The sequence below is a fragment of the Stegastes partitus genome, unplaced genomic scaffold (assembly GCF_000690725.1).
Source record: "Stegastes partitus isolate 25-593 unplaced genomic scaffold, Stegastes_partitus-1.0.2 Scaffold195, whole genome shotgun sequence".
NCBI lineage: Eukaryota > Metazoa > Chordata > Actinopteri > Pomacentridae > Stegastes > Stegastes partitus.
Window position 1 is genome coordinate 69,160 of NW_007577926.1, and position 23,152 is coordinate 92,311.

Here is a 23,152-nt window from a genome sequence, read left to right on the forward strand (position 1 = left end):
CGCTCGTCTTGCTCTAATTTCTGCTTGTTGATAAAGTTTCTCCTGGATGCTGTGAGTCCCGTTTTTACCAGTAAAACCCCCTCTTTTCTCCACAGCCTCAATCTCACTTGAGATCAATACCTAATGGTAAAGAAAAGACAGATTTCCCCGGAGGACGTCGCGTCTTTTACGCAAAGAAGCGAACTTTTATTCAAGAAAACGGACTCCGTGTTGGATCAGACAAGTTTGAAGATGCATTGCGCGTCTGCTGAGCGCAAAATCCGCCAGTCAAAGTCCGCGAGTGAGAGCTTGGCACAGACAGGAGTAGCTGAGGTGAAGAAGCCCGCAAGAAGCTCCGCTCGGTAAGAAGTGGGAGAGTGATATTCAGAGGAAAAGAAATACCAGAAGAGAGTGGAGGCCAACACACACCAGCGCGTCCTCAAATGATGGGGATACAGCACCTTCTGCTTCTTTTGATTTACTTAGACCCGCTGAATGTCCTGTGCGCAGCCACCGCCAACAAAAAGAGCAAAATCCCGCCGAAGAGGAACTCCAAGTTGAGGGAGGTCAACGGCAGCACCACCGCGGTCCCGGCGGCCGCGGCCGTCCCGGGGAAGATCACCCAGGTCCAGGCTCCGTCGATTGTCCAGCACGACACCTGCATGGGCTACTACGACGTGAGCGGGCAGTACGACAAAGAGTTCGCCTGCAACAACACCGACCACCGCTTCTGCTGCGGCAGCTGCTTCCTGCGCTTCTGCTGCGCGGACCGCGGCAAGCGGCTGGAGCAGAAGAGCTGCACCAACTACAACACCCCGGACTGGATCAAAACCCAGCCCCCGTCACCGGCGCCAACAGGTGACACGTACGACCCCGAGCTGGACCAGACCAACACCACGGTGTACATCACCTGCGGGGTCATTGCGCTCATCATTGCCATTGGGATTTCTGCTAAAGTTGCCTATGATAAAGCCACCAAGCCCCCTCAGGAAATGAATGTACACAGGTAAGGCTCTATGTTGTCACTGTTGATTCTGGCTTCTGAAAAGTAGAATTCAATAAGTTGTGCTTTGCATATTTAGACTGTTATATCACTCTCAAGTTAGGATCGTATAAGCTGTATACTCACACTGTAATAGAACATATGTCAAACTCATGTGTAGTTTACCTGGAATGGATCTGTGGAGAAAAGTCTTGAGCCCACAATGAGACTTTTTTTTTCTCTCTCCTTAAAACCATTATGAAGCCAATATATCAGCTGCTCTCACCAACTGATGCCTCACTATCATGGGTTCAGTCCAGCTCCTGACATAACTGTGAGCTTCCCTCTCCAATATCGTCAGTATAGCTGCCTTTCCATGGTCCACATCCCATTCTGTGTCAGCCCTCAGAGGGGGGAGCGGCTGGTATTTTATGTCCGCTGAACCTCGAGGGAGAATAAAGCAAATGCCACTGAAAACCATTATGAGTGATCACATTTATCCTGATGGGAGTGGTCTCCTCTCCAGCGACCATATTTTTAAAATCCTCCAGGCAGCAGCAGCAGCAGCAGCAGCAGCAGCAGTGGCCACTGAATTGCTCGATGAACATTAAAGCAACATAAAAAAAAATACATCCTGTGGCCATTTCAGTCACCAGCTGAACAAATTTGCTGTGTGGTAATGTTGGGAACAGACCTAAGGGAATGTTTTCTTCTTCTTCTTCTTTTTCTTTTCAATATTTCTGAATGTTGCCAATTATATTTGTATTTCTATACAAAGGACTGCTGTTTTTGTCCTGAATCAAACCTCCCAGACAGACAGCCTCATCAATTCTGAGCTGAGTCTGTCTCAGTTGATTTACACAGTGCCTCCTTTGTTGCCCAAAAAAATATCTCAGATGACCAAATGATGGGCATAATTTGGCATCTGAAAGACTGCTGGCCTCTTGATAAACTGTACAATATGTTCTACGCTGCAAATGGTGATTGGCTTTCTTAATACTTGGTCTGAAATCTCGCATTTTCTTAATAACATTAAATATTCATTACAATCAGGCTTTAAAGTTCCCCTTCCTTAGCCAGACTGAGTGTTAAAGTTGTAATAAATGACAGAGTAACGGCTTCTTTAAGATCGTCCGGGTTGTGGTTTGTGCAGAATTCATTGACAGCCGCCTGCAGACAGCCTCTGAGATGCCAAAAGATTCAGAATCAGATGTCGCTAGATTGTGATTGGTGCACAAAAGTAGATGAAATCACTATTTAGCAAATGAGCCCCGCCCACTTCAAACCATTGAGAAGACTACAGAAATATCTCATGTTGCTCCTCAAAGAACTCCAAAAACTATGTTTGGCTTAAGGTCTGCAGCTACAGTTAAAATGATTAGATGATTCATCGATCAACAGAAAATTGATCCACCATTGTCATTTTTCCACTAAAAACACAAAACATTAGATCGATCCAGTTTCTCAAAGTGAGGATTTCAGAACCAAATATTGCACACTTGAGTTCTGGACAATCCAAAGCCATCATCTTGGGCTTGAGGAATTTGTCATGTGAAATTTGATAAGTTGCATTTCTATATGCAAATATGACAAATTAATGAATGTTGTGACAAACTATAGGGGCTTCCAGTGTTAACCAAGTGTAATATGATCCAAATCTACAGTTTCACCAATTCCTGCAGAGCGTTTTGACATCTTTCTGCAGGTTTTTGTGGTTTTCAGTCCATCAAATGTAGCATTTTCTTAACCTTTTTTTTAGAAATCCACAACCTGCTCAGCACCAAACCGCAGGAAGTGGGCCGGAGATCATTTAGCAGCTGAAAAAACAGATATTTCTGTTTTTTAGAGACCAAACAAGAACTAACCTCCATGCTGGAGGTTTAAATAGGCAACAGTTTCGTAAAAAGTCAAGATCATTGCATCTTGTGTTGTTTTTGCTTCCACCAAGAGGCCAAAATGTGTTACTGCAAGTTTTAAGGTCAGCGTATTGCATCAAAACCCTGGAGGCAACTTGATTTTGCTTTTTATAGCTTGTGAGTTCACTTCTCATATTTGTCTGTTGTTGGGAAGAATTTCCTGCTTTGGTTTGAATCTTTGCTTTCACCTTTAGGTTGTTTTTTATCAGATGAGTGTCCTTTCATGAGAAGTGAAGTGAACACTCAAAACCTGTTGTGTTTTCAGTTTGACAGACTACAATATTTATATAAAATCCACCTTTGTGCGTTGTGTCTCTGACGTGTACTCCATCTCCACTGAAGCAGCCACTGAAATGTATAAAAGGATAAATGGGTATTTAATAGGGGTTAGGTCTGACTAAAATTGCATGTTTTCCACCCACTGGTGAAGTCACTTAACCGTCGCTCTTATTCAAGAGCCACTCGAGTCACCTCCTATTATCCAGAGCCCGTTTTGGACAGCAGAGGAGGACGTCTTGCTCCTCAGTCGGAGCCCAGGAGTCGACTTAATGATATGAAGATAATTGAGCATTGTGATGCCTCGGTCATGAAAGTTTGGCGCCTGCTGCTTCGGAAATGTCAGGAGAAATTAGTCAGCTTGCTTCCTCGGAGAAACGCGGTGACTAGTTCTTGACAGAAAATGCTTAAATTCAAGCACCGGAAACAACACAAAGGAGCTCTCTCAGTGGATCACTTATAGATTGAATTCAAGCTACGACGATGTTTCAAAAGTTGGCACAGTCGGCTTTTAATCTCAATAATACACTATTTAGTTTGAAAGAGACACAAAAAAACATAACAGATCTCATGATGCAGCAAGTTTTCCATCTCTGCTTTGAGAAATGAAGAGATGGTGAAGTTTATGTCTTCTTGCTGCTCTTGTGTCCCAGCCACGGGGCGCACTTTCAAGTGGATCCGCTTAATGCCGCCACTTCAATATGAGCAGTGGCCATGAGAGTTTAGAGCGAGGGCAATTAAACGAGGAGGCATGGCTTGCTGGGCGCTCAGTAGCGTTTTTCCCCTTCTTTTTATGATTTGTTTATTTTCACCGACCATTTGGCACATAGAGCTGCCGTAATGATGTCTGCTGGAATAGACCTCAGAGGCTGGCAGCAGACATTCACGCTGACAGCCGTGACCAAGAAGAAGTAGTGGAACATGGGATTAGCTTTATATTTGGCGAGGGTCTGCTCCTGAAAAGTGGGAGCGTCTCTGTTAATTTCCGGTGCTTCTCTAAAGTGATTTAGACTCCTACGTCTGTGACTGAGCGGTTGAGGGGGGGGAAGGATTGTGAGCAGAATACTGAGCTGTTGGCAGACCTTTGCTGTTTGGTCTGTGACCTTCACCGAAACACAAGAAATGCGAGCGAGGGCTAAAGCCAGTGATTTGAACAGGTTGTATTGATCACCTTCCTCAGAGTAAACTGAGATGCAATTTATGCCAGCTAGGTGGTGAGAACAAAGCTTCGCTCTCTGATTGCAGTGCAGAAATGCCAAATATATCTCTGAGGTCATCTCAGCAGCATCATTTGTCCAAAAATGACAGCCTAAATTTAGTTCCACTATTGATTGAGTTGATCTCAATGTACTACAACAATATCTAGAAATGCTGGCAGGTCTGAAAAGGATATGGCTGGTTATATTCTATACTTTGCTTTTATCAATAAATACAATAAATGAACAGGGTTTTAATCCAACTCTCAATTCTTTGAAATGTCCCCAGCTTCTTTGTGATCTTGACTCCCAGGCCCAAGTCCACTGGTTCCAAATGATGTAGGTCTTTAAAGATGGGTGATAAACTTAAAAAAGTAGTAGTAGATAGCTTTCTTCAAACTGGAGAAATCATTTGTTGGGAATAGTTTTCAGTGGTGAATTCATCCTCATTTGGTGCTGTAGTACGTGCTTAGGTGGCCTTGCGTTGTTTAGTGCTACTTGCAAAGAACATACCGTCCTTTGCTACCAATGGGGCTGACCAATATGCAGAACACTAATTAATTTATTTTCACAGGTTAAGTTTACTTTTTGACTTCTTTTCCACTGAAAGTCAATATACACCCAGCAAGTGGTTCCCTTGTCTGCAGAATATGATATGTAGGTCGGTGCATCTCTATAGCACAACGGTGCTTCATTTATAACAGTACGTTGTGACACACTTTACCTTTAACAAAAAAAAAAAAAAAGCAACTCTAGCAAATAAAATCTCGACCATATTTCAGCCAGACTTGCAACAGCGTGACTCAATGATTAGATTCTGTGGAGAAGCAGGTAGACATAAACACTTATGTGAGTCTGTTGAAAAGAGATTATGACAACAAGAAAACATGTCTAATGTCGTCATTCTTGTCCTTTAAGGATACTACTTTAAAACTGTAAAACACCACTGTTGTTTTAGCAAACTTGTGCTCCTCTGTAACACAGTTTAATTGTGGTGTTCCCCAAGGCTAGATTCTTGGCCCACTGTTGTTTTTATTCTAAATGCTGTTTCTCAGTTAGATAGAACAAAACTGTTTTAGGCTCTATATTAAATGTAAAATGCATACATCCAAACATGAAATATTCTTGCTCCACAATATATAATAAAATTAATGATGGGTTGAGTGGTCCTCGCTGGATTGGTGACAAAGACAGATCTTGAACTTTCTTTTAAATTGCACCTTAAAGACTTTTAAATAAGAATGGTGACTAAAACTTCTTATATTTTTCCACTCCAATCTTAAATTATATGTAAAGTTTTAACTTTTTTCCACTATCTTTGTGTATAATGATCTCTATTCTTGTTTTTACTTGTGGAAACTTTTTTACTTTTACTATCTTTGTCTTTGTAAAGCACATGATATGTTTCTTAAGGAAAGTGCTTTCCACACAAAATTCAGTACCTGTGAGGACTGTGAGTACCATTGTTGTGGATTTTCATCCTTGATCATTAGTTTTCTTTCCTTATTAAGATGCATGTTAAGAGTTAGGCCTATTTCTACAAACTGTAGCTGCTCCTTCTGCTCACTACGAGGTAGTCAACTGGGACAATGCAAAATCAGGTCGTCTCTGTCTGCGAAAAAGAAACAGCTAAAGTGTGCTCACCCTGGAAGGGAAATGCTATTAATATACTGTATATCTCCCAAAGTCACAGAGTTATGGAAAAGTGGACTGTGTGGTTGCTTTAGGTTGACATTGACACAGTTAAATTGCCCTTTCATTTCCTTTAAGAAAACGCTGCGCCGGCAGTCCATCTCATACAGCAACACTGTGCCACCAAAGAGTCGGAAACAGCGTTTGGTGAAATATCACTTTTCTTCTGACTCCGACTTAACTCTTAATAAATGGGCCTTGAGCTTGAGTCCAGCTCACATAATTGTCTGTACCTTGTGTACCGCGTTATTGAAAACCTAACTCCCCTGTGACAGTGGGTGTAATTAGGATTTCCTCTCTGTCTTGCTCTAAACCTCCATGATTCAAATTGGAGCTGTAGCTAAATAAATTAGGTAGACCTTTAGGGGGGATGTTGATGAGAAAAAAAGAGAAAACGTTGGTAATTGGAAAAGAGAGCTATGTCAGTCCATCTAAAAGAAAAAAAACCAAAAAACTTTTGTGTGATTTCTTTTCAGAGCCCTGGCAGACATTCTGAGGCAACAAGGTCCAGTTCCAATATCTCAGTATGAACATGAAAACATTGCAGCGATTGATGGGTCCCCCAAAGATGAGACGCCGGTCAGAACCTCGAAGAATCATTACACCCCTGTTCACACGAAGGCATCAAACCATGGTAGGTGACACCAGCGCTCTGCTTTCACACAGATCAATAACTCAGACTGTGAGTATGTTTGAAATAACTGGCTTTAAGTGTAGCTTGCACAGCATTTCCACGATCCATCTTTATGTTATGATGTTGCAGAAACCCCCTCTGCTCTCTTTAATCTGCCTTTGATTGACATCCACTGAAATAGATGCTGGTCCCTCAATCTTTCTTAAGAGGAAACACATAAGGAAATGTATAGGGTATTAAATGCAAGGCCCCTCTCTGAGTTCTCCTCTCCCTCGTGCTGTGGTCCCATAAGCCTACTCAGCATTGGCTCAAAAATTGAGATGCAAATTATTATCTTCTGCGGGCGACACAAGCTTTTTGTCCAGAGATAATTCTGGTGTGCACGGCTGTTCCTCCTACTTTTATCCGGTCGGTCTCCAGATCCCTGCTCCAGGGATCAGCTCGTTTGCTAAGTGCCCTAGTATGGTGTCCCAGATTCAGAAACGTTATGTTTTACTCTGGTGTCACCCTGCCTTCACCGTTCTCTCCATCAGCACCGCCACCCAACATGGAGCAGATGTGTCAGAGGAAAGCTGATACAGAACTGCAGGATATGAGTTGCTTTTCTCACTTTTATGCAACAGAATGACTTTGATTTATTGGTGTTTATGATTGAAATGGAACTGCCCAGTCATTAGGAGAAGCAGCTTTTGCCTCTACGTTTGTGATCTACCAAATAAACAAGCAGAAAATGCATTACATGAACACCAATTTAGATAGTCTTTCATAATCTATTCTTCATTTTCTTATCACCCTTTTCCTACTTTATGCTTTGAGATTCAGTTTTGAACTTCAAGTTTTGCAAACATCAGCAGAGACCTTGCAGGAACTTTTTAGATTTTGTTGGCACTATTTGAAGTTAAAGCCAAATCAGTGTATCTTTAACTCTCTGAACTCCGAGCAGTTTCTTTGTGTCACATTTCTGCTCACTGTAATGCAACTCTGTGGAAACAGCACAGAAGTACAGAGAACTCAGAAATGTATTTTGTGCAGTTTAAGAATGTTATATAGCCATGAATAATAAAAAAGACAAAATGAAGGCTGAATTTTTTGGATTTTCACTTTTCAAAATTTGAGAAAAATTGTAATAAACATGTACAACAGCCCATAGTTGCTGAAAACAAATAGTGACTCTACATACCAGTGAAAAAATTTGAGCAAATTTCTAACCGATGCAGATAGAATCAAGAGATTTCAAAGGCTAAGAACGATTTGAAGCTTAGATTCGAATGGAACAGCATGTCACCAGTGACTAGACCAGTTAAAGGATGAAAATCTAAACTTTCTGTTTTTAAAGATACTAGCTTTATTTAATAGTGAACTTCTGTGATTTAAAAAAAAAAAAAAAAAAGATTTCATGCCTTTCAAACTCGTGAGTTGGGTTTTAGGTTCAGAGGGTTAAAGTAAATGATCACGTATGTGTACATTTGTCCTGTGCAATCCCACGTTGACATAGTAATGATACAGGACATAATATGCACTATTTATAGAAGTACAAAACGTTTAACAAAATGTTTGAATTCTGGAAGTTAGTTTAAAACAAGCAAAAGAACATGTTGTTGAGTCTGTAGCAACTGAAGATCAGGGTGTAACACAGAAAAGAATGAATTATCAACCCAACAAAATGGACAGCTGCCTCAGGGTCCCACATTTCACAAGGCTCAAGCCCTACACATTCACTATGAGGTAATAAGTTTTGTTCATTGCAAATTTCTTCGATAATCCTGCATGCATGACTAAAGCCGATTATGAACTTAATCGATCGGAGGCTTGTAGGCCAACTCCTGCGTTATTACTTGTTGTTAAGGCTGTGTCTTGTTGCCCAGAGGGGGACTGAGTTACACAGTCTAAATTACTTTCAGAAAGGCTATTTTGCCAATATATATGATGCCTACTCGTGGGAGGAATTAGGGTGTCAAGACATGAAAGATTATGTCACCATCCTGGCCAAAAAAAAACAACAAATTGATCTCTTGGCAAAGCAGTGCAGGAACACCAAAGCAGTGATTGCACAGAAACAAAATCTAAACAAAAAAGGTTTTAAAGTTCACCCGTCTGCATTACACCTTCGAGCCCAATTTACCAAGAAGTGATGTTCAAAATGACGACTTCTGCAGCAGGGAAACAACGTTACAGAGACTTTCTGTGCAGTAAATGGATTTCGTTGAGCTGGCATGTGTCTGCATGTCCTGTGCTGCTCATCTTTATGAACTGTTGCAGGTCTGGAATCAGCAGCAGTATTTTCAGACTGAAAGAGAAACAAGCAGGGAGGGGTTTCTTATTCTCAATTTTGCATGAGTTTTGTATTTTGTGTAAATGCTACATAGAGAGATAAAACAGTTGCTGTGCACATTGTACAGTGAGCTACAGTGGCTCCGTTTGTCTGTGCAAACACGGAGTAAGGAATATTCCTCTGTGTGATTCACAAAGCCACATGTTGTTATTCTGTCGCCCACAGAAAAGATGTCAGGGAATTATAAAATCTGTGTCTTAATAGCCCGCTATTGCTTTCTGTGTGACCAGTAGCAAGCTGTCATATTACAGGGGTGAGTGCTTTTGAATGGAGAGATGGGGGGGGGGAGGGTGTCCGAGCAGGGATGGATGCACCTCAGGGAAGCCGTGACTCAGATATGACACATTTTTAAAACAGAAATGGGAGTTTAAAAAAGAAAATAGAAAGTACTGTTTCTTCAGTGAAAAGAGGGCCAAAGCTGTTTGGTGTTTTCTGTGCTGCTAAATATTTCTGGCACTGCACTGAAACATACGAATATAATTACAATGCAGGAAAGTATATATAAGGACGTGTGTGTGATTAGTTGTTTGTGTGTCAGTGGTGTGTTTCTGTGAAGATTATGTTCAGATTTCTACAACAGGAATGAATAGATTTGACCATGTTTTACTTCTTTGACCCTTTGAACCCCAAACAGTTTATGGGTGTTTTTTTTTGCCACATTTTTACTCACTGTGGCCTCATTTTTCACTGCAATATAAAGTCCTGCACCTCCATGGAAACAGCACAACCATGACTAGAAGTAGAAATCCTGCAAAAACTCCTCTGTGCAGCAATTCCTATGTATATCAGTTATGACATAAATAATACGAAAAGCAACAAAATTATAAATAAATAAATAAATAAATAAATAAATAAAAATCAATATGTACAGAATTTGTCCAGATGTGTTGCCTATGGCAGAAAAACAATTGGTTACACGTTACAAATATTTACCTTACATTTTTAATTTATTTCCAAAGTTTTACCTGCATGGTTAAAACACAGCCTGCAGTTCAGCAAAAAAGTCCTTGAAGTTACGCTGTGTGAGTATTTTTGTTTCAGCTGAGTCATTGTTGGCTTCATGGTTATGCCAAAAATGTACAGATTTTTTATTTTTAGCAAAATCTTGATAGAGCAAATGTGTTTAAGGGTAAATTTTAAACGGGATGTATAATAAACAGATTTTATTGAAATATCCCAATTTTTAGCTCAAATTTGGTTACGCTTTAGATGGAATGACACGTCACAGATGAGCAGTACAAACACTGTTGAGAACGGTGGAACTCCAACAACTCTTACAATTTTTGGCTCTGATAAATAGTGTTTTTTTGTTTTGGTTTTTAAAATCTTATCTTTTTGAACCCCCGGATGGGTTTAATTGTTCCGAAAGTTATATGGCATTTGGAGCTTTAAGGATTTATTTCATACAGCAGTGTATTGTAACGATTCTTTTTTAGGTTCTTTTAACATATTTTGCAGTATTACAAGATGCCAGTTTATGCATAAAAGTATCCTGAAAGAGCAAGTGACAATCTGGTTCTCATTACAACTAGAATTTTTTAAGGCGGCAACAATACCCCACAGTAGCTTTAGGGGTAGAAGAGTAGTCGGTTAAGGCAAGTATTAATACGTGGCAGTGATTATAGACTGTTAGAATAAGGAGATTATGTCTAATTTTATAAATGGGGTAAAATGTATGATAAAAGCAGAACAGATAAAAACAGCCATTAAAGTGTTTAGCATTTGAGTGTACTTTCCCACTATACGTATATAATAAATAGCTGGCTGCTTAGCACTTAGAGAAATCTCAGCATAACCTTTGGTACCTCAAGAGATCAGGTTAATTTAAGGTTCTGAGCTTTCAGTGTTTATTTTGCCCTTGAGGTCCTCAGTAAATAAAGATTTATATGTTTCCAATCAATATTTTATGTTTCTGTCCCACGGTGAAAGGTGCAGCAGTTCACCTCTCTACCAGCAGTGTTTGTCTTTCTTTATAGTTTTCTTGACCCCGTGATGTTTACCACTGCAGCCAAGGATAAGCTGAAAAGAAAGGGATGAAAACATTCTTCCTCTTTATAAGTTGGCCCTTATGAAGGCAGTCAGCTGCTGCAGTGATTCTTTGGTCTGAATCCCTCCTCAGGGTCACAGCAACAGATCAGCGTTAATGAGCAGAGAGAATAAAGATGGATTTGAATACATTTTAGTGACTGGTTTGGAAGCAGAAACGAGTAAAAAAGTTACTGTCAGAAGCCATATTCAGTCAGTGGTGTCTTATAGTATGTAGCTCATTCCCTCTTTTCAGTCCTTTTCCTACTTGTCTGAAAAAGTGACAAAAATTCTTCCCAAAATAATTCTGCTTTGGCCAGTTTTAGGGCATTTTACCGAAAAAGGACAGTAAAAGGGAAAAGCACATTAAAAAAGAGGCTGAGGATGTGCAGCAGTGGTTGATTTCCAAGTATCAGCAGTATATTGTACAATATGAACAAATTGCACCTGCTGTTCCAGAAGAGGCATTATATCTAGATGTGGTGCTGATGGAGTGTGTCTTCTGGTGAGGATAGTACTCCTCCAGAACTGTCCCACAGTGGGCATTATCATTGCAATTTCCTGGAGTCCTGTTCTGCTCTTTCATTTCGTCCTCTAAAGTTTCTATGTTGCTGTGAAAATAGGCGACAAATGTCTTCCACACTTTGCAGACACGGAATGAAATCATCTCTGTAGGACACTCACAGCAACTGGGTTCATTTTAGTTCAGATGAGAGCAGCTCTGAGATGAAGTTTTTCAAAGGCTGATGTCACGTTGCTGATGAAAATGAGTGTGGATGTCTCAGTGTGCCTGTAGAGTAACAATTAGAGGCTGTTTGTATCTGTATTTATTCAGCTAAAAGCTGCTATTACCGTTTACACTCTGTTAATTTCCTCCATCATTTCAGGTGACACTGAGAATTTGTACTATACAGCTAAAAGTATGTGGACACTCATATAAAGTAACACTTTGTGAATATCACAGAAGTTAATGAGCTGCTGTAACAGCTTCCACTCATCTGGGAAAACTTTGCACCAGATGTTGGAACCTGGCAACTGGGTTGTGCTCCCATTCAATGTGGTCTAACACTGATGGCGGGTAATAAGGCCGAGTTCCAAAGCTGTTGGATGGAGTTGAGGTCAGAGCTCTGAGCAGACAAGTCAAGTTCCTCCACATTTAACCACGTCTTCATGGAGCTAGCTTAGCGTATTGCCATATTGAAAGGGGACACGAACACCTGGTAAATTGGCAGTTTTGGGCAACAAAAACTGGTCTTGCAGAAAGTTTGCTTGACAGAGGTGAATTAAAACTGGCTTCACTGTCTCTCTGAACACACTGCAAGTGTTGTTAGTGAGTGGATGTGACTTCTGTTGGACAGAACCAGGTTAGTTGTATCCCCTGTTTCTGGTCTTCATGCAAAGCAAAGCAGACTGCTAACAGTATATGGCTTTATATTTACCTTAGCTATATGAGAGAGATGTTGATCATTTCACATCACAAATAATTCCATAAATATATTTTCCAGAATGCTGAAGTATTCCTTTAGAACTTTCCTTTACGGGAGCAAGAAGTACACAAAATGATATTGATAGGCGTTTGCATTTGTTATGTATATAACCATTTTATCAACTGATTTCAATCTTCTGTTATAAAGTTTAGAAAACTGGGTAGGACTCTCTTCAACTGTCCTTCAGTGGTTTAATCATATCTTCTTGACAGGGGGTACTTTGTTTTGATTGGTAACATGACATGTGGGGTTCCTCAAGGGTCCATTTTGGGACCTCTACTGTTCAATCTGTATGTGCTTCCATTAGGCCAAATCAGACAAAATATTATTGCAAGAATTCTGCCATAATAATGCAAATGACACACAAATATACGTATTGCTTTCACCAGGTAAGTATGGATCTGTTAAATCTACAAGTCACTATATTAAGCAAATCAATAACCAGATGCAGCTAAATGTTCTCCAACTTAAAGAGCTTAGAGGTAAGGCAGTCAGTTCTCACCTTGAATCCTTCTCTTTTATAACTAAAAGTCAAGCAGGAAGTCTTGGTGTCATCCTGGACTCAGATTTGAATTTCAATGACCACATCAAATCAATAACTTTGTTGGCTTTCAACCATTTAAAAAAGCATTGCTTGCGTCACACAGAGGAACAACGTCAAGGCAAGACCTTGAAAAGCTGGCCTTTTGTCCAGGAGATTAAATTACTGCAATGGTCTTTTCATAGGACTTTCAAAATGGATTTTTTGTCAATTTCATCATATTCAGAACACTGCTGCTTTGGTTCTGATTAAAACATGTAAATAGGACGACATTACTCCAGTTCTAAAATCCTTACACTGGCTACCTGTCTTTCAGAGAACTGATTCCGAAATCGTACTTGTGCATAAATCACTGAGTGACTCAGCACCTCAGTACATCTCAGACATATTTTTGACATATAGTGCCTTTAAAAGTATTCACCTTCTTTGGAAGTTTTCCCATGTTATTGTTTTTCATTACTGAATCACAGTTACTGTAATTTGGCAAAAGTTTACCAGAAAGACTCTTTCACATCAAAGTGAAAACAGATTTCTACAACCAGGAGAAGGTTTTTTTTGGTGAGAAGAGACTAAAACTGAGCTTTTTGGCAATAAGGCTGGATGCTGTTGAGCAGACAACAAACACCACACATCATCACAAACACACACCACAAAGCACGGTGGAGACAGCATCATGATGTGACGACAATTGGAGGCCCTGGAAGGCTTGTAAAGGTAGAGGATGAAATGAATGTAGCCAAATATAGGAAAATACTGGAGCAAAATCTGATGTCATTTGCAATAGAACTGTGACTTGGGGGAAGTTTATCCTGATGCAGCTTGAGCAGTTTTGCAAATAAGAATGGTGTAAAATTGCATTGTCCAGATATGCAAGATCAACTGGGATGTATCCACACAGGCTCAATGCTGTAGTAGCATCCAAAGGTATATTTACTAAATACTGACCTAAAGTGGGTGATATGTATCTCATGCCTCCACTTTTGCTATTTTCAATTGGGAATTAAAATTGTAAACCATTTGGTCTATTTAAAATCTTAACTCTGTGTCCTTAACTACATTTTTATGATGTTGTAAAGCACTTTGAACTGCCCCAGTGTATGAAATGTGCTACACAAATAAAGCTGCCTTTTCTGTCCTTACTAATAAAGATGCAAATGTAAGTGAAAGAAAATTTTTCGTTATTAACCACTGACTTAAGATTGTTTGGTTGAACCACAGTTTTCAAAGCTAACAGTTCCATTTTCCTGAAGGATGACTGTAATGCAAACAGCAACAGTCATTTAAGAAAGCCTTTCATGTTTAATACATGACCCTTTTGGCATTAACTGCGAGCCTGCGTGACGGGAATGTGGAAACACTAGAGTTGCTAATTTGATGACTGTTTATTTTTCCCTGAAGGCCAATTCAAGCAGTACTTTGCCAATCCCACTTCTGTTAAGGTTATATGTTTTTTTTTTCATTAAGCACTGTAGATAAGGTAGGAACATTTTCAGAAATGATAAGGGGCTGAAGGTTCATGTTGCCACATGGGAGCAATTTATATCCCCGTCAGCATCTCCAGCTGCATGATTTCAGCTCCATGGTGTTGTCCTTGGAGCATACGACGGTTATGAATCCTCAGCACTTCTCCCTGGGAGACAAAACATAGATGTGCTGTATCATCTACGCAGACGCAGCACTGCATTGTTAGTATCACTACGTGCAGGTGAACACTGTATGTTTATTCGCTTCTTTGAATATTTACTGATTTCTTTGTCGAAAGTCCCAAATTAACATTGATGGTCAGAGTGCGTCAGTAATCAGTTTTTAGTCATCCTCTGGGTTTGATAAAGAGAAACAAATGAGCTGTGTTGCTGAGGCTTCAGTGCCAACCTTCGGTGTGATGAAGACCAGGCCTAATGGTCCCAGGTGTTTCTTCTCATTATGATAATTTGAAATGCTGTTCGATCTCGGCTTCCCCAGGCCCGAAGGTCTGAGTGATGTTATTGACTTTGAAGTGGTTCCTTGGAGATGGAGGCATTTAACTGTTGGCCAGTTAATGTAGAAACAGACTAACAGAGAGCGAGAGAAAGTGGCTAAAAGAAGAAGGAGAAGTGGTTTGATAAACCAGCTCTCCAGATGTGGGATTTTTTTTTTTGTTCCTTTTTCTCACTTGGTTGATGCTACATTCTTTAATTTCCTTTTAAGACTTGTGTGTGATTGACAGGACAATTGAATACTGTCACGGAGCTAGCAGGCACCTCGTCTTGCTCCTTTGTGTTCGTACTGCACTCTCAATTACATCAGTGGTTCAGAGCAGAGTTAACAGTGATGTGGTGCAAACTGCATTACGGATCTTTTAACACTGGGGAAATCCAAGAGGGTGTCTACCTGAGGTTTACCGCATTGCATTCTCACACACAAGCCTCCAAATACTTAAACAGGAGCAAAATTTTCTTTAAAATAACTGTATCAAACCCCAATTATCTTCCCTCCAAGGAGCCAAACGCGTTGCAATTTTACTGTCCAATTAAATTTAAGATTTCAGTTACTGTGGAGAAAGAGGAGGAGTATTGACAAATGGGCGATATGAAGGCCCTGAAATCTGTTGATTGCATCCCTGGCATCCTTGAGCAACACATATTGATGAGTTAATGATCCCACCTGAGAGTCAGTTTTGTCAGTTATGCCATTTTAGCCCTGTTTAGTATTCTTCTGGTCCGTGTCTGCTCTTTTATAAAATGGCAGAAGGGGCTGCGAACGGAACACAGATACGACTTAGTTTAAAGACCCAGCCACAAAAGCAATTCAACATTTTCAGTGAAATTAATTCTTTTCACCAGAATAGCTTCAATCAGTAGATTAGACTGAGGTGTATCCATGTAAAATTAAATTTTGGTGAATTTTGCACCTTTGGCCAACAACAAACCGTCTTGACAATGCTGACCTGTGAAGGACTGTACAGCTTATTCCAACTGTCATGGCTTATACAGCTTGGGAGTGGGAATTTTATCCCCATTCTGCACCACCATTTAAAATGTACCTTTACACAATATCCTTCAGTGTTAGAGAACCATCGGACTCTGGTTCATGTCCAACGTACCTTCAATTCTGGACAGCCTTTACAGACTTTATCTCTCTTTTGTCCACAATTTTTGACAGCCTGGTCTCCAATGATGTTCCTAAACAACTAAACTGCATTCTCAATCACATTTTGAGGCTTTTTCCTGCTGTATTACTTTTAACGCACCACGAATACACTTGTAGTCAACAAATCTTTGCCATTTATTGAATTGCTTTACAGCAGCTTTGCATACCAATCATATATTAGGTGGGGCAGGACTTGCCACCCTCATAACCTAAAAAATGGAGGAGAAGCTTCAAACATGTAGCGCCATGGTTTAACCCAAACCACAATAATAATTTTGGTGCCGAACTTTTAACATGTAAAAGTGTCCAGCAAATCATTGATATTTCCCTAAACCTAATCACAAAGCGGTCTCTGGTTTATTCCGCCATCTTTCTCTCCAAGCTTCAGATGCAGATTTTTCAAACTGGTCCCCTTTCCTACAACATCACAAATGACAAATTACATTTATTATGTTCCCCATTAAACATAATTATTACTACAGTTTAGAATGTCATTTTGTGGAGACAGGGTTGTCTAATTACTAGAGTGTCCACGGTCCTTGGTGTTTCACTAGAGAGAAACTGGACTTCTTCTTGGTTCTTGTAGCCATTGTACCGTTATCTAATATGCTTCTTCGGTTGTAACTGACTGGTGAGGAGTCCCAGGTATTTATTTAAGGCCACCTGCAGGTCATTACTCACCTGGAGCTAGTCGATGGCGCGAAACTGAATCACATGAATCAAGGCTCATTAATGGCCTGAGACTGACTCAAGGTGTGAGTGGTGGTGAAACTGCCGCAGGGCACCTCTTCTATTTAATGATGACTTTTCCAGTTTAACAAAGATGTCTTCCTTCACTCCTCTCTCAAACCATCCATGTTCTCTGTCCAGAATGTGGACATTGCTGTCCTCAGAGGAGTGTCCCTTATCTTTGAGAAGCTGGCAGACTGCTGAGTCTTGTCCTGAGGAGCCTTGATTCATGTGAGCTGAGTTAATGACCCACAGATGGCCTTAAATAAATACCTGGGAATCCACATCAGTCAGTTTAAAGCGAGGAAGGTAGCACATCTACAAGAACGAAAAAGAAATCCAGTTGCCCTCAATTTAAGCACTTAGGATTACCATGACCTGGATGACTGAGAATCTGCACTGACACATCATGCCAATGAGCCTCAGCGGCTGTTGCCATTCAGATGGTTTCACTGTTGGATGTGTGAAAAGAACACTACAGTGCCAAATTCTGAAAAGTAAATTGATTCAAGCTGCAAATTGTAGTTAAACATTTTGAGAATTGTAATTGTGATAAGTAATATATGCACAGGCCTGTACTGACTTTTAATCAGAAGAGCCAAATATTTTGTTGTTCATTTTTTGCTTTCGGGATTTCACCAGTGGGATTTCATAGTGGGCTAAGTGGTAGAAATGTTCAAACTGTAATTTACATAATACTGTCTACAGGGAAAACTAATGGAACTTCTGGAACCAGGGGTTCCTGAAATGACACCTTCACAGCTGAAATATCTGCAGTCTTTAAGGCTTCATCCATGAGTGTTTTAGCATACCACGATCAATCACATACACGAGGGATGCTGAACATGAAGCAGGGGGTTGGTTGCTTAGTTTCGGAAAATACTATGGAAGAAGAGGAACATCAACTTGTGATACGACCAGAGATTTCTTTGCTTGGACCAACGATGAGGTGGACCCATTGCTGTGTAAGGTGGTCAAAACATAGCTTGGAAGTCGATGTCATGTGGTATGAATGTGACCAACCAGTGAAGGACATGTAGTGATTGAAAAGACCCAGTCAGGAAGCAAACATGGGTGTCTGCAATATTGTTTCTGAAAGCCTCAGTTTCTGCCCTTCAGATGAAAACACCGTCCCATTTTTAAATTGAAATTGGGTTAACAAGTCTTGAATTTAGCCTGACTAGCCTGCTGGCTGATTGCTATGGAGGGAGTCCTTGGTTCAATCAATCAGCTTAACCAGTAGTCTTTTTCACCAACCCTGCACCTTGCCTTTAGGCAAATAGAACACCAAGCTTCTTACACCCTCAAATATTTTGCAGGAATATTGATTTTCCCCAATTTTTGTCTCACCAGGGCATTACGGAAAAGACACACTGCGCAGCGGAGGCCAGGACATGCACAACTTCATCTCCTCTGGGTTCGTTACACTCGGACGTGGCCACTTGAAAGGTAGTCCATCCTCATTATGTGTTTTTCACTTCACAGTGCAGTGCAAACCAAGTTCAGACTAATAATCATCTCGCAAACTAAGCTACTGTGTCATGCTGTCCTCCTCTTTCTGCCAAATGACTGTGCAGTAAAAAAAATAAAGAATTAAAAAAAAAAAAGTCAAAGAATGTGACTTTTGTTTCAGCGCAGTGGAAGTTGGGCATTACGATTCATAATGGCTTCAAGTGACATCTTGCACAGTCCTCACACACGCACACACATTTCTTATCTATGATTAAACCCACACTTCCAATGACAAAGTAACACTTACACACTTTGTAGGCAGCCAGTGTGAATGCAGCACGGCGCAGCAGTAGACTTCCCCGCTATTGTCTTTCCTAAGTTCTTCATAAATCAGAAGCAGTGTTGGATTAAGAATGATCCATAAACAAGAGGCCCGTTGTTGTGTTTTTACAGCGCAGCAGTCCATAGACGAATCGGGGCAGATGTCCTGGCAGGGCGATCTGGACATCCCCATATCCTACGGTATGTTCTCCAAATGTTTTCCAGCCTCACAACCTGCTTTCTGCTCGCACCTGATAAGAAAAGTCGCTCACACTTCACACACAGACGGATCAGACGAGTGCCCTTGGCCGATAATCACAGCACAGTCACTGAGTGTGGAGTGCCAGAGTCGTAATACTTTATTTATTTTTCAGTAGGTGGCTCTGTGAGCCAAAATATTTCCACTGCCGCTTGTTTGACAGCAGGTTTGAATGAATGCATTAGTCTGTTTTATTCTTATGACTTCTATGGACAGAGGAGATGATCAGATAGGGCTGCTGTCATGATTAAAAGTGTGACATTAGGCGGCAGATAAACACTTCTTAGATGTCTGCAAGGTAAGTGAAAGTCACTCAACTTAAAACATTTTGTCTGTTTATATATTTGGGGCAGGGACGGCGCAAAGCTTTGGCCAAGGCAAACTTAAAACTAGTGAAGCCCATTAAAGGGCAACGCATGTGTTTGTAGAACTGGAATTAAATCCAGTAACTACTAGTTTTCTGGCAGATTTATTTATTTATTTATTTATTTAAATTTTTCCTTTGCATAACCACTGTTGTACAGCCATTGTTCCTATATTAATTAGACATATCTAGACCTACCTCTACAGAGCTGTGTCCGTACTGGAGAATGGTCTGACTGTACCTCATTGTAACTGTCTGCTTGTTTGCATTTGTTTAAACCACATCGTCTTGGGTGGTCCTCCGTCCAGCACATAGCGATGGTGCCCTTGCAAAATAGTGAAGGTGGAACTGTTTAGATGGAACATTTGGATGCAGAGAGACGAGCACTGTTATCAAAATGACTAATTTACCAAATGAACCAAGCAGGCATACTGCAATGCACGATCCACATCTGGTCATTTTCAGCATGTAAGTTGCTGCTTGGAGGTTGTTGTTTCTCAGAGCGAAGGGGATTTTGAAAATGGTAACACACAGAAGGGTTGGGGAAAGCTGTGTGAGATGCATACAAGAAATGGCAGGTTTATACCCAACGTCTACATCCGGTGAGTCAGACTATTGTTATTGAACAGTGGAGCAACATCACATTTAAACTCATAGAACCAAGTAGTTCTAACCAACCACTTCGTTTTTTTTTAGCAATTCAGTGTTTTTGTTGTCAAAAAAAGGTACAGACAGTACAAAATGCATCTGCATTTTAATATTTTAAAGAGTTAAAGTGTGTATGATTAAGAGTTTGCTGTGGACTTAATCAAAGCACATATGTGGTCCAGTCTGGCCCACCAGAACAATTAGACTATTTGGGATGCAGCAATTTGCCACACACAAAAAAAAAAAAAAATTATATCTATATATATGAGAAAAGAGTTTCTGTGTCACCCCAATGTGAGTACGGGTCTCAGCGTGGCCACCCCTATAAAAACTGTCTGTCTGTCGCTGACTAGGAAGATTTTTCTCTGCCGTTTGTACATGTCATTTCTGTAAAAGTCTCTTTTATTGCTTGAAGAATTATGACTTTCCATGTGCGACTTTGCTGCTCATGTTCAGGTTTTCATTATTGGAGTTTTAGTTTAAAATGTGCTTATTGAATCTGAATCCTATTAAATCCCTTGTTTTATTTGTAGAGCTGACATAAGATGAGTGGATATCTGTTTTTCAATATCTCACTTTTTACACGTTATGTGGTTTAAACTCTGCCGATCGTGACTTAGAACAATTAGGTAGATCAACTTAAGTTATTGACATAATGATCTAACTGGGATAATCTAATTACACTGCGGGCCTTGTTGAACTATAAAAACAAGCCATCCACTTGCAATTAAATAGAAAAAGCCACACAATGTTTTATTGGTTGTTACTTCCCTCGGGCCCCCTTTTGAATGTGAAATTAATTAAGATTTTCTTTGGGTGTGTTTTGGATCAGAGGACAAAATCTCCAGTTTGTTCCGCACGAGTTCTTGTGGCTGCTTTAAGTGGCACAAATATCCAGACAATGATGTGCCAAAAGGTGTCTCTCCTGAGGAAATTGTTGTGGCAGGAGGTGTGTTTTATCGAACTGATGATTGGAACCTGACAGCTTTATTTTAGGGTTTGAGTGATAACAGTTTCTCACAGCCAGACGTGTCAGCGTGTCAGTGTTTCAGTGCTGGAGAATGGTCTGACTGCACCTGTCATCATTCTGCTATGAAGGGAAAAAAAGACGCTCTGGTTTCTTAGAATGGGGAATGGAGCAACGGTGCAGTCTGTAAATAATCAGCAAATATATTCTATGTGGATCTTTACAACCCTTCACCAAAAGCCTTCCAAATCGTCATCAGAACTCACCGTTTTCAGCTTTACTGTGGCTGTTTGTAAGTTGTTGTTTTCAGCAGGGGGAAAAAAAGGGATTTTGAAAACTGTAACACACAGATAGTAGAAGGGGAGGAGAATGCCACATGAAATATGACAGGCTGATACTCACAGTCTACATCCGGTGAGTCAGATAACAATGAAAGAGCAGCAAATGTTGTGAGTCGAAGCTTTGCAGAGGGAAGCTTAGGAAAATTTCCAGTGTTGCTGAAAAGGGGAGTACATTTCTAAATCGTGCTCCATGTACTTATCGGCAGTCTCTAACAGGACGCATAACTTGCAGGAGTAAACACGAGCAGCTGTCTGTGTAGCCTCTGCAACCCCTCTGTATTTACATCTTTCACCGCACATATTCCACGACACCCCCTCCTCTGTATAGCAAACAAGTGCATCCTCTATAATGGAAAAGAAAATATGCAGAAAAACTGTGAAAATCTGGCAGCAAGGACGCCAAGAAAAACATGTGGGTGATGTAACGTTCAAAAACTGTAAAGATAGTAGCAAACATCTGGAAGATAGTGACATTTCTAGCTGATTTAAATACAGTAAACTGTATTTCTAGTCTACGGAGTAAATGAACACATCTACTATTTGTAAAAATACTGATTATTTGAGGACTTTCTGTACAGTTTGGACCTTATTTTTAGGGCTAACATGTAAATTAATGCTTTTGCTCTGCAAATTTACTCGACATTGTCTCTGTAATTTTACAAAACAGAAACTGAATCTCTAAAATAACAGTTAAAATATTTCACCATTTTTCAATCCTTGATATACACATTTTCATTATTAAAATTGCAAATAACTGTGAAATAATGACACTTGTTGATGTAAGTACAGTAAAAATAGTGTCATGTTATGTTCAAACACTGTAAAAGAACAATTAAAATTTGTGTTATACAGATTTTGGATGTGGACATCATTTACAATTTCGGCCTGTTTTTAGGGTCAACATGCTTTTATGTGATTTAATGAGTTAAAGTCTGTAAGAAATTGTTAAATTACTTTTAAAATCTGTTAAAATATATATTTTTTAAAAAGTGTTTCTACAATTTGCATTTGAGAAGACATTTGGTTGAATGATGATGAAACTGCTGAAATTGAAAGATCCAGATCAGTTTTAAACACCTTTTTGTTCGTGGGAAAGTTGAGAAAGAAGTTGGAGAGGACGCACTTAAAAAATGCATAACATTGTTAATTTTATGTATTCGGTGTTTGTTAAGTGGCCCTATGAGATGTGAACAATTATCTTGCTAAAAGTGCTCTGCTTTCCTGCTGGTAATGAATCCGCTGACATTCATTGTTGGTAACAGGTTAACAAACTCAACCTTGAAGGCCAATTAGCGTGTTACACTCTAAAGAAGGTAGAGCCCAACCAACGCTGAAAAACCCCTCTGCTTTTAATTTCTGGAAAAATAATTAAAAAGAAGCAAATTACCATTTGAAAAGAAAGCCAACGCACGCGCACACACGCCACTATATTTTGACAAAACACCTGGGAGCAAATACCCGAACAGCAGGTTTGAAATGTCAGCTTTCATGAACTGGTTGGACTGAATGAATCCCCTCAACCAAAGAGTAATATTTTAGATGTTGTCTGAGGCTGCGACCCTCCCCTGACTGTACCTGTCACCCTCTCGCTGCACCTATTGATGACACGCTTTAGCGGCCTGATGGCGGTAGCTGTCACTTCAAAGCGGAGGTCCTGTCAGCCTCCGCCGTTCATGTCTTAGTTTAACAGCTGGCTGTCGGCAGGCTCTCTACCCCCCTCCTCTCGCACGCCTCCTGTCAGGAGGAAGCAGACTGACAGATGTGCAGCATGTCACCGCTGACTGCATCCTGCCCTCGCTCCAGATCTGCTCTACAAACACCTCATAGCTCATTATATTAGCAGACATCACCCGGCGAACATTTCTGCACAGGTCATCTGTTT

General features: G+C 40.3%; 1 protein-coding gene across 1 annotated transcript in view; it reads left to right on the plus strand.

The window, feature by feature from the left end:
* The first annotated feature begins 422 nt into the window (after positions 1-422).
* The window catches only part of shisa6 (shisa family member 6), a 91,600-nt gene continuing 68,870 nt past the window's right edge, over positions 423-23,152 (plus strand). Inside the window, exons 1-4 of the mRNA XM_008280455.1 lie at positions 423-985; positions 6,518-6,675; positions 18,272-18,367; positions 18,824-18,892. Coding sequence (XP_008278677.1) covers positions 423-985; positions 6,518-6,675; positions 18,272-18,367; positions 18,824-18,892 — 886 coding nt within the window. The remainder of the gene's footprint in view (positions 986-6,517; positions 6,676-18,271; positions 18,368-18,823; positions 18,893-23,152) is intronic.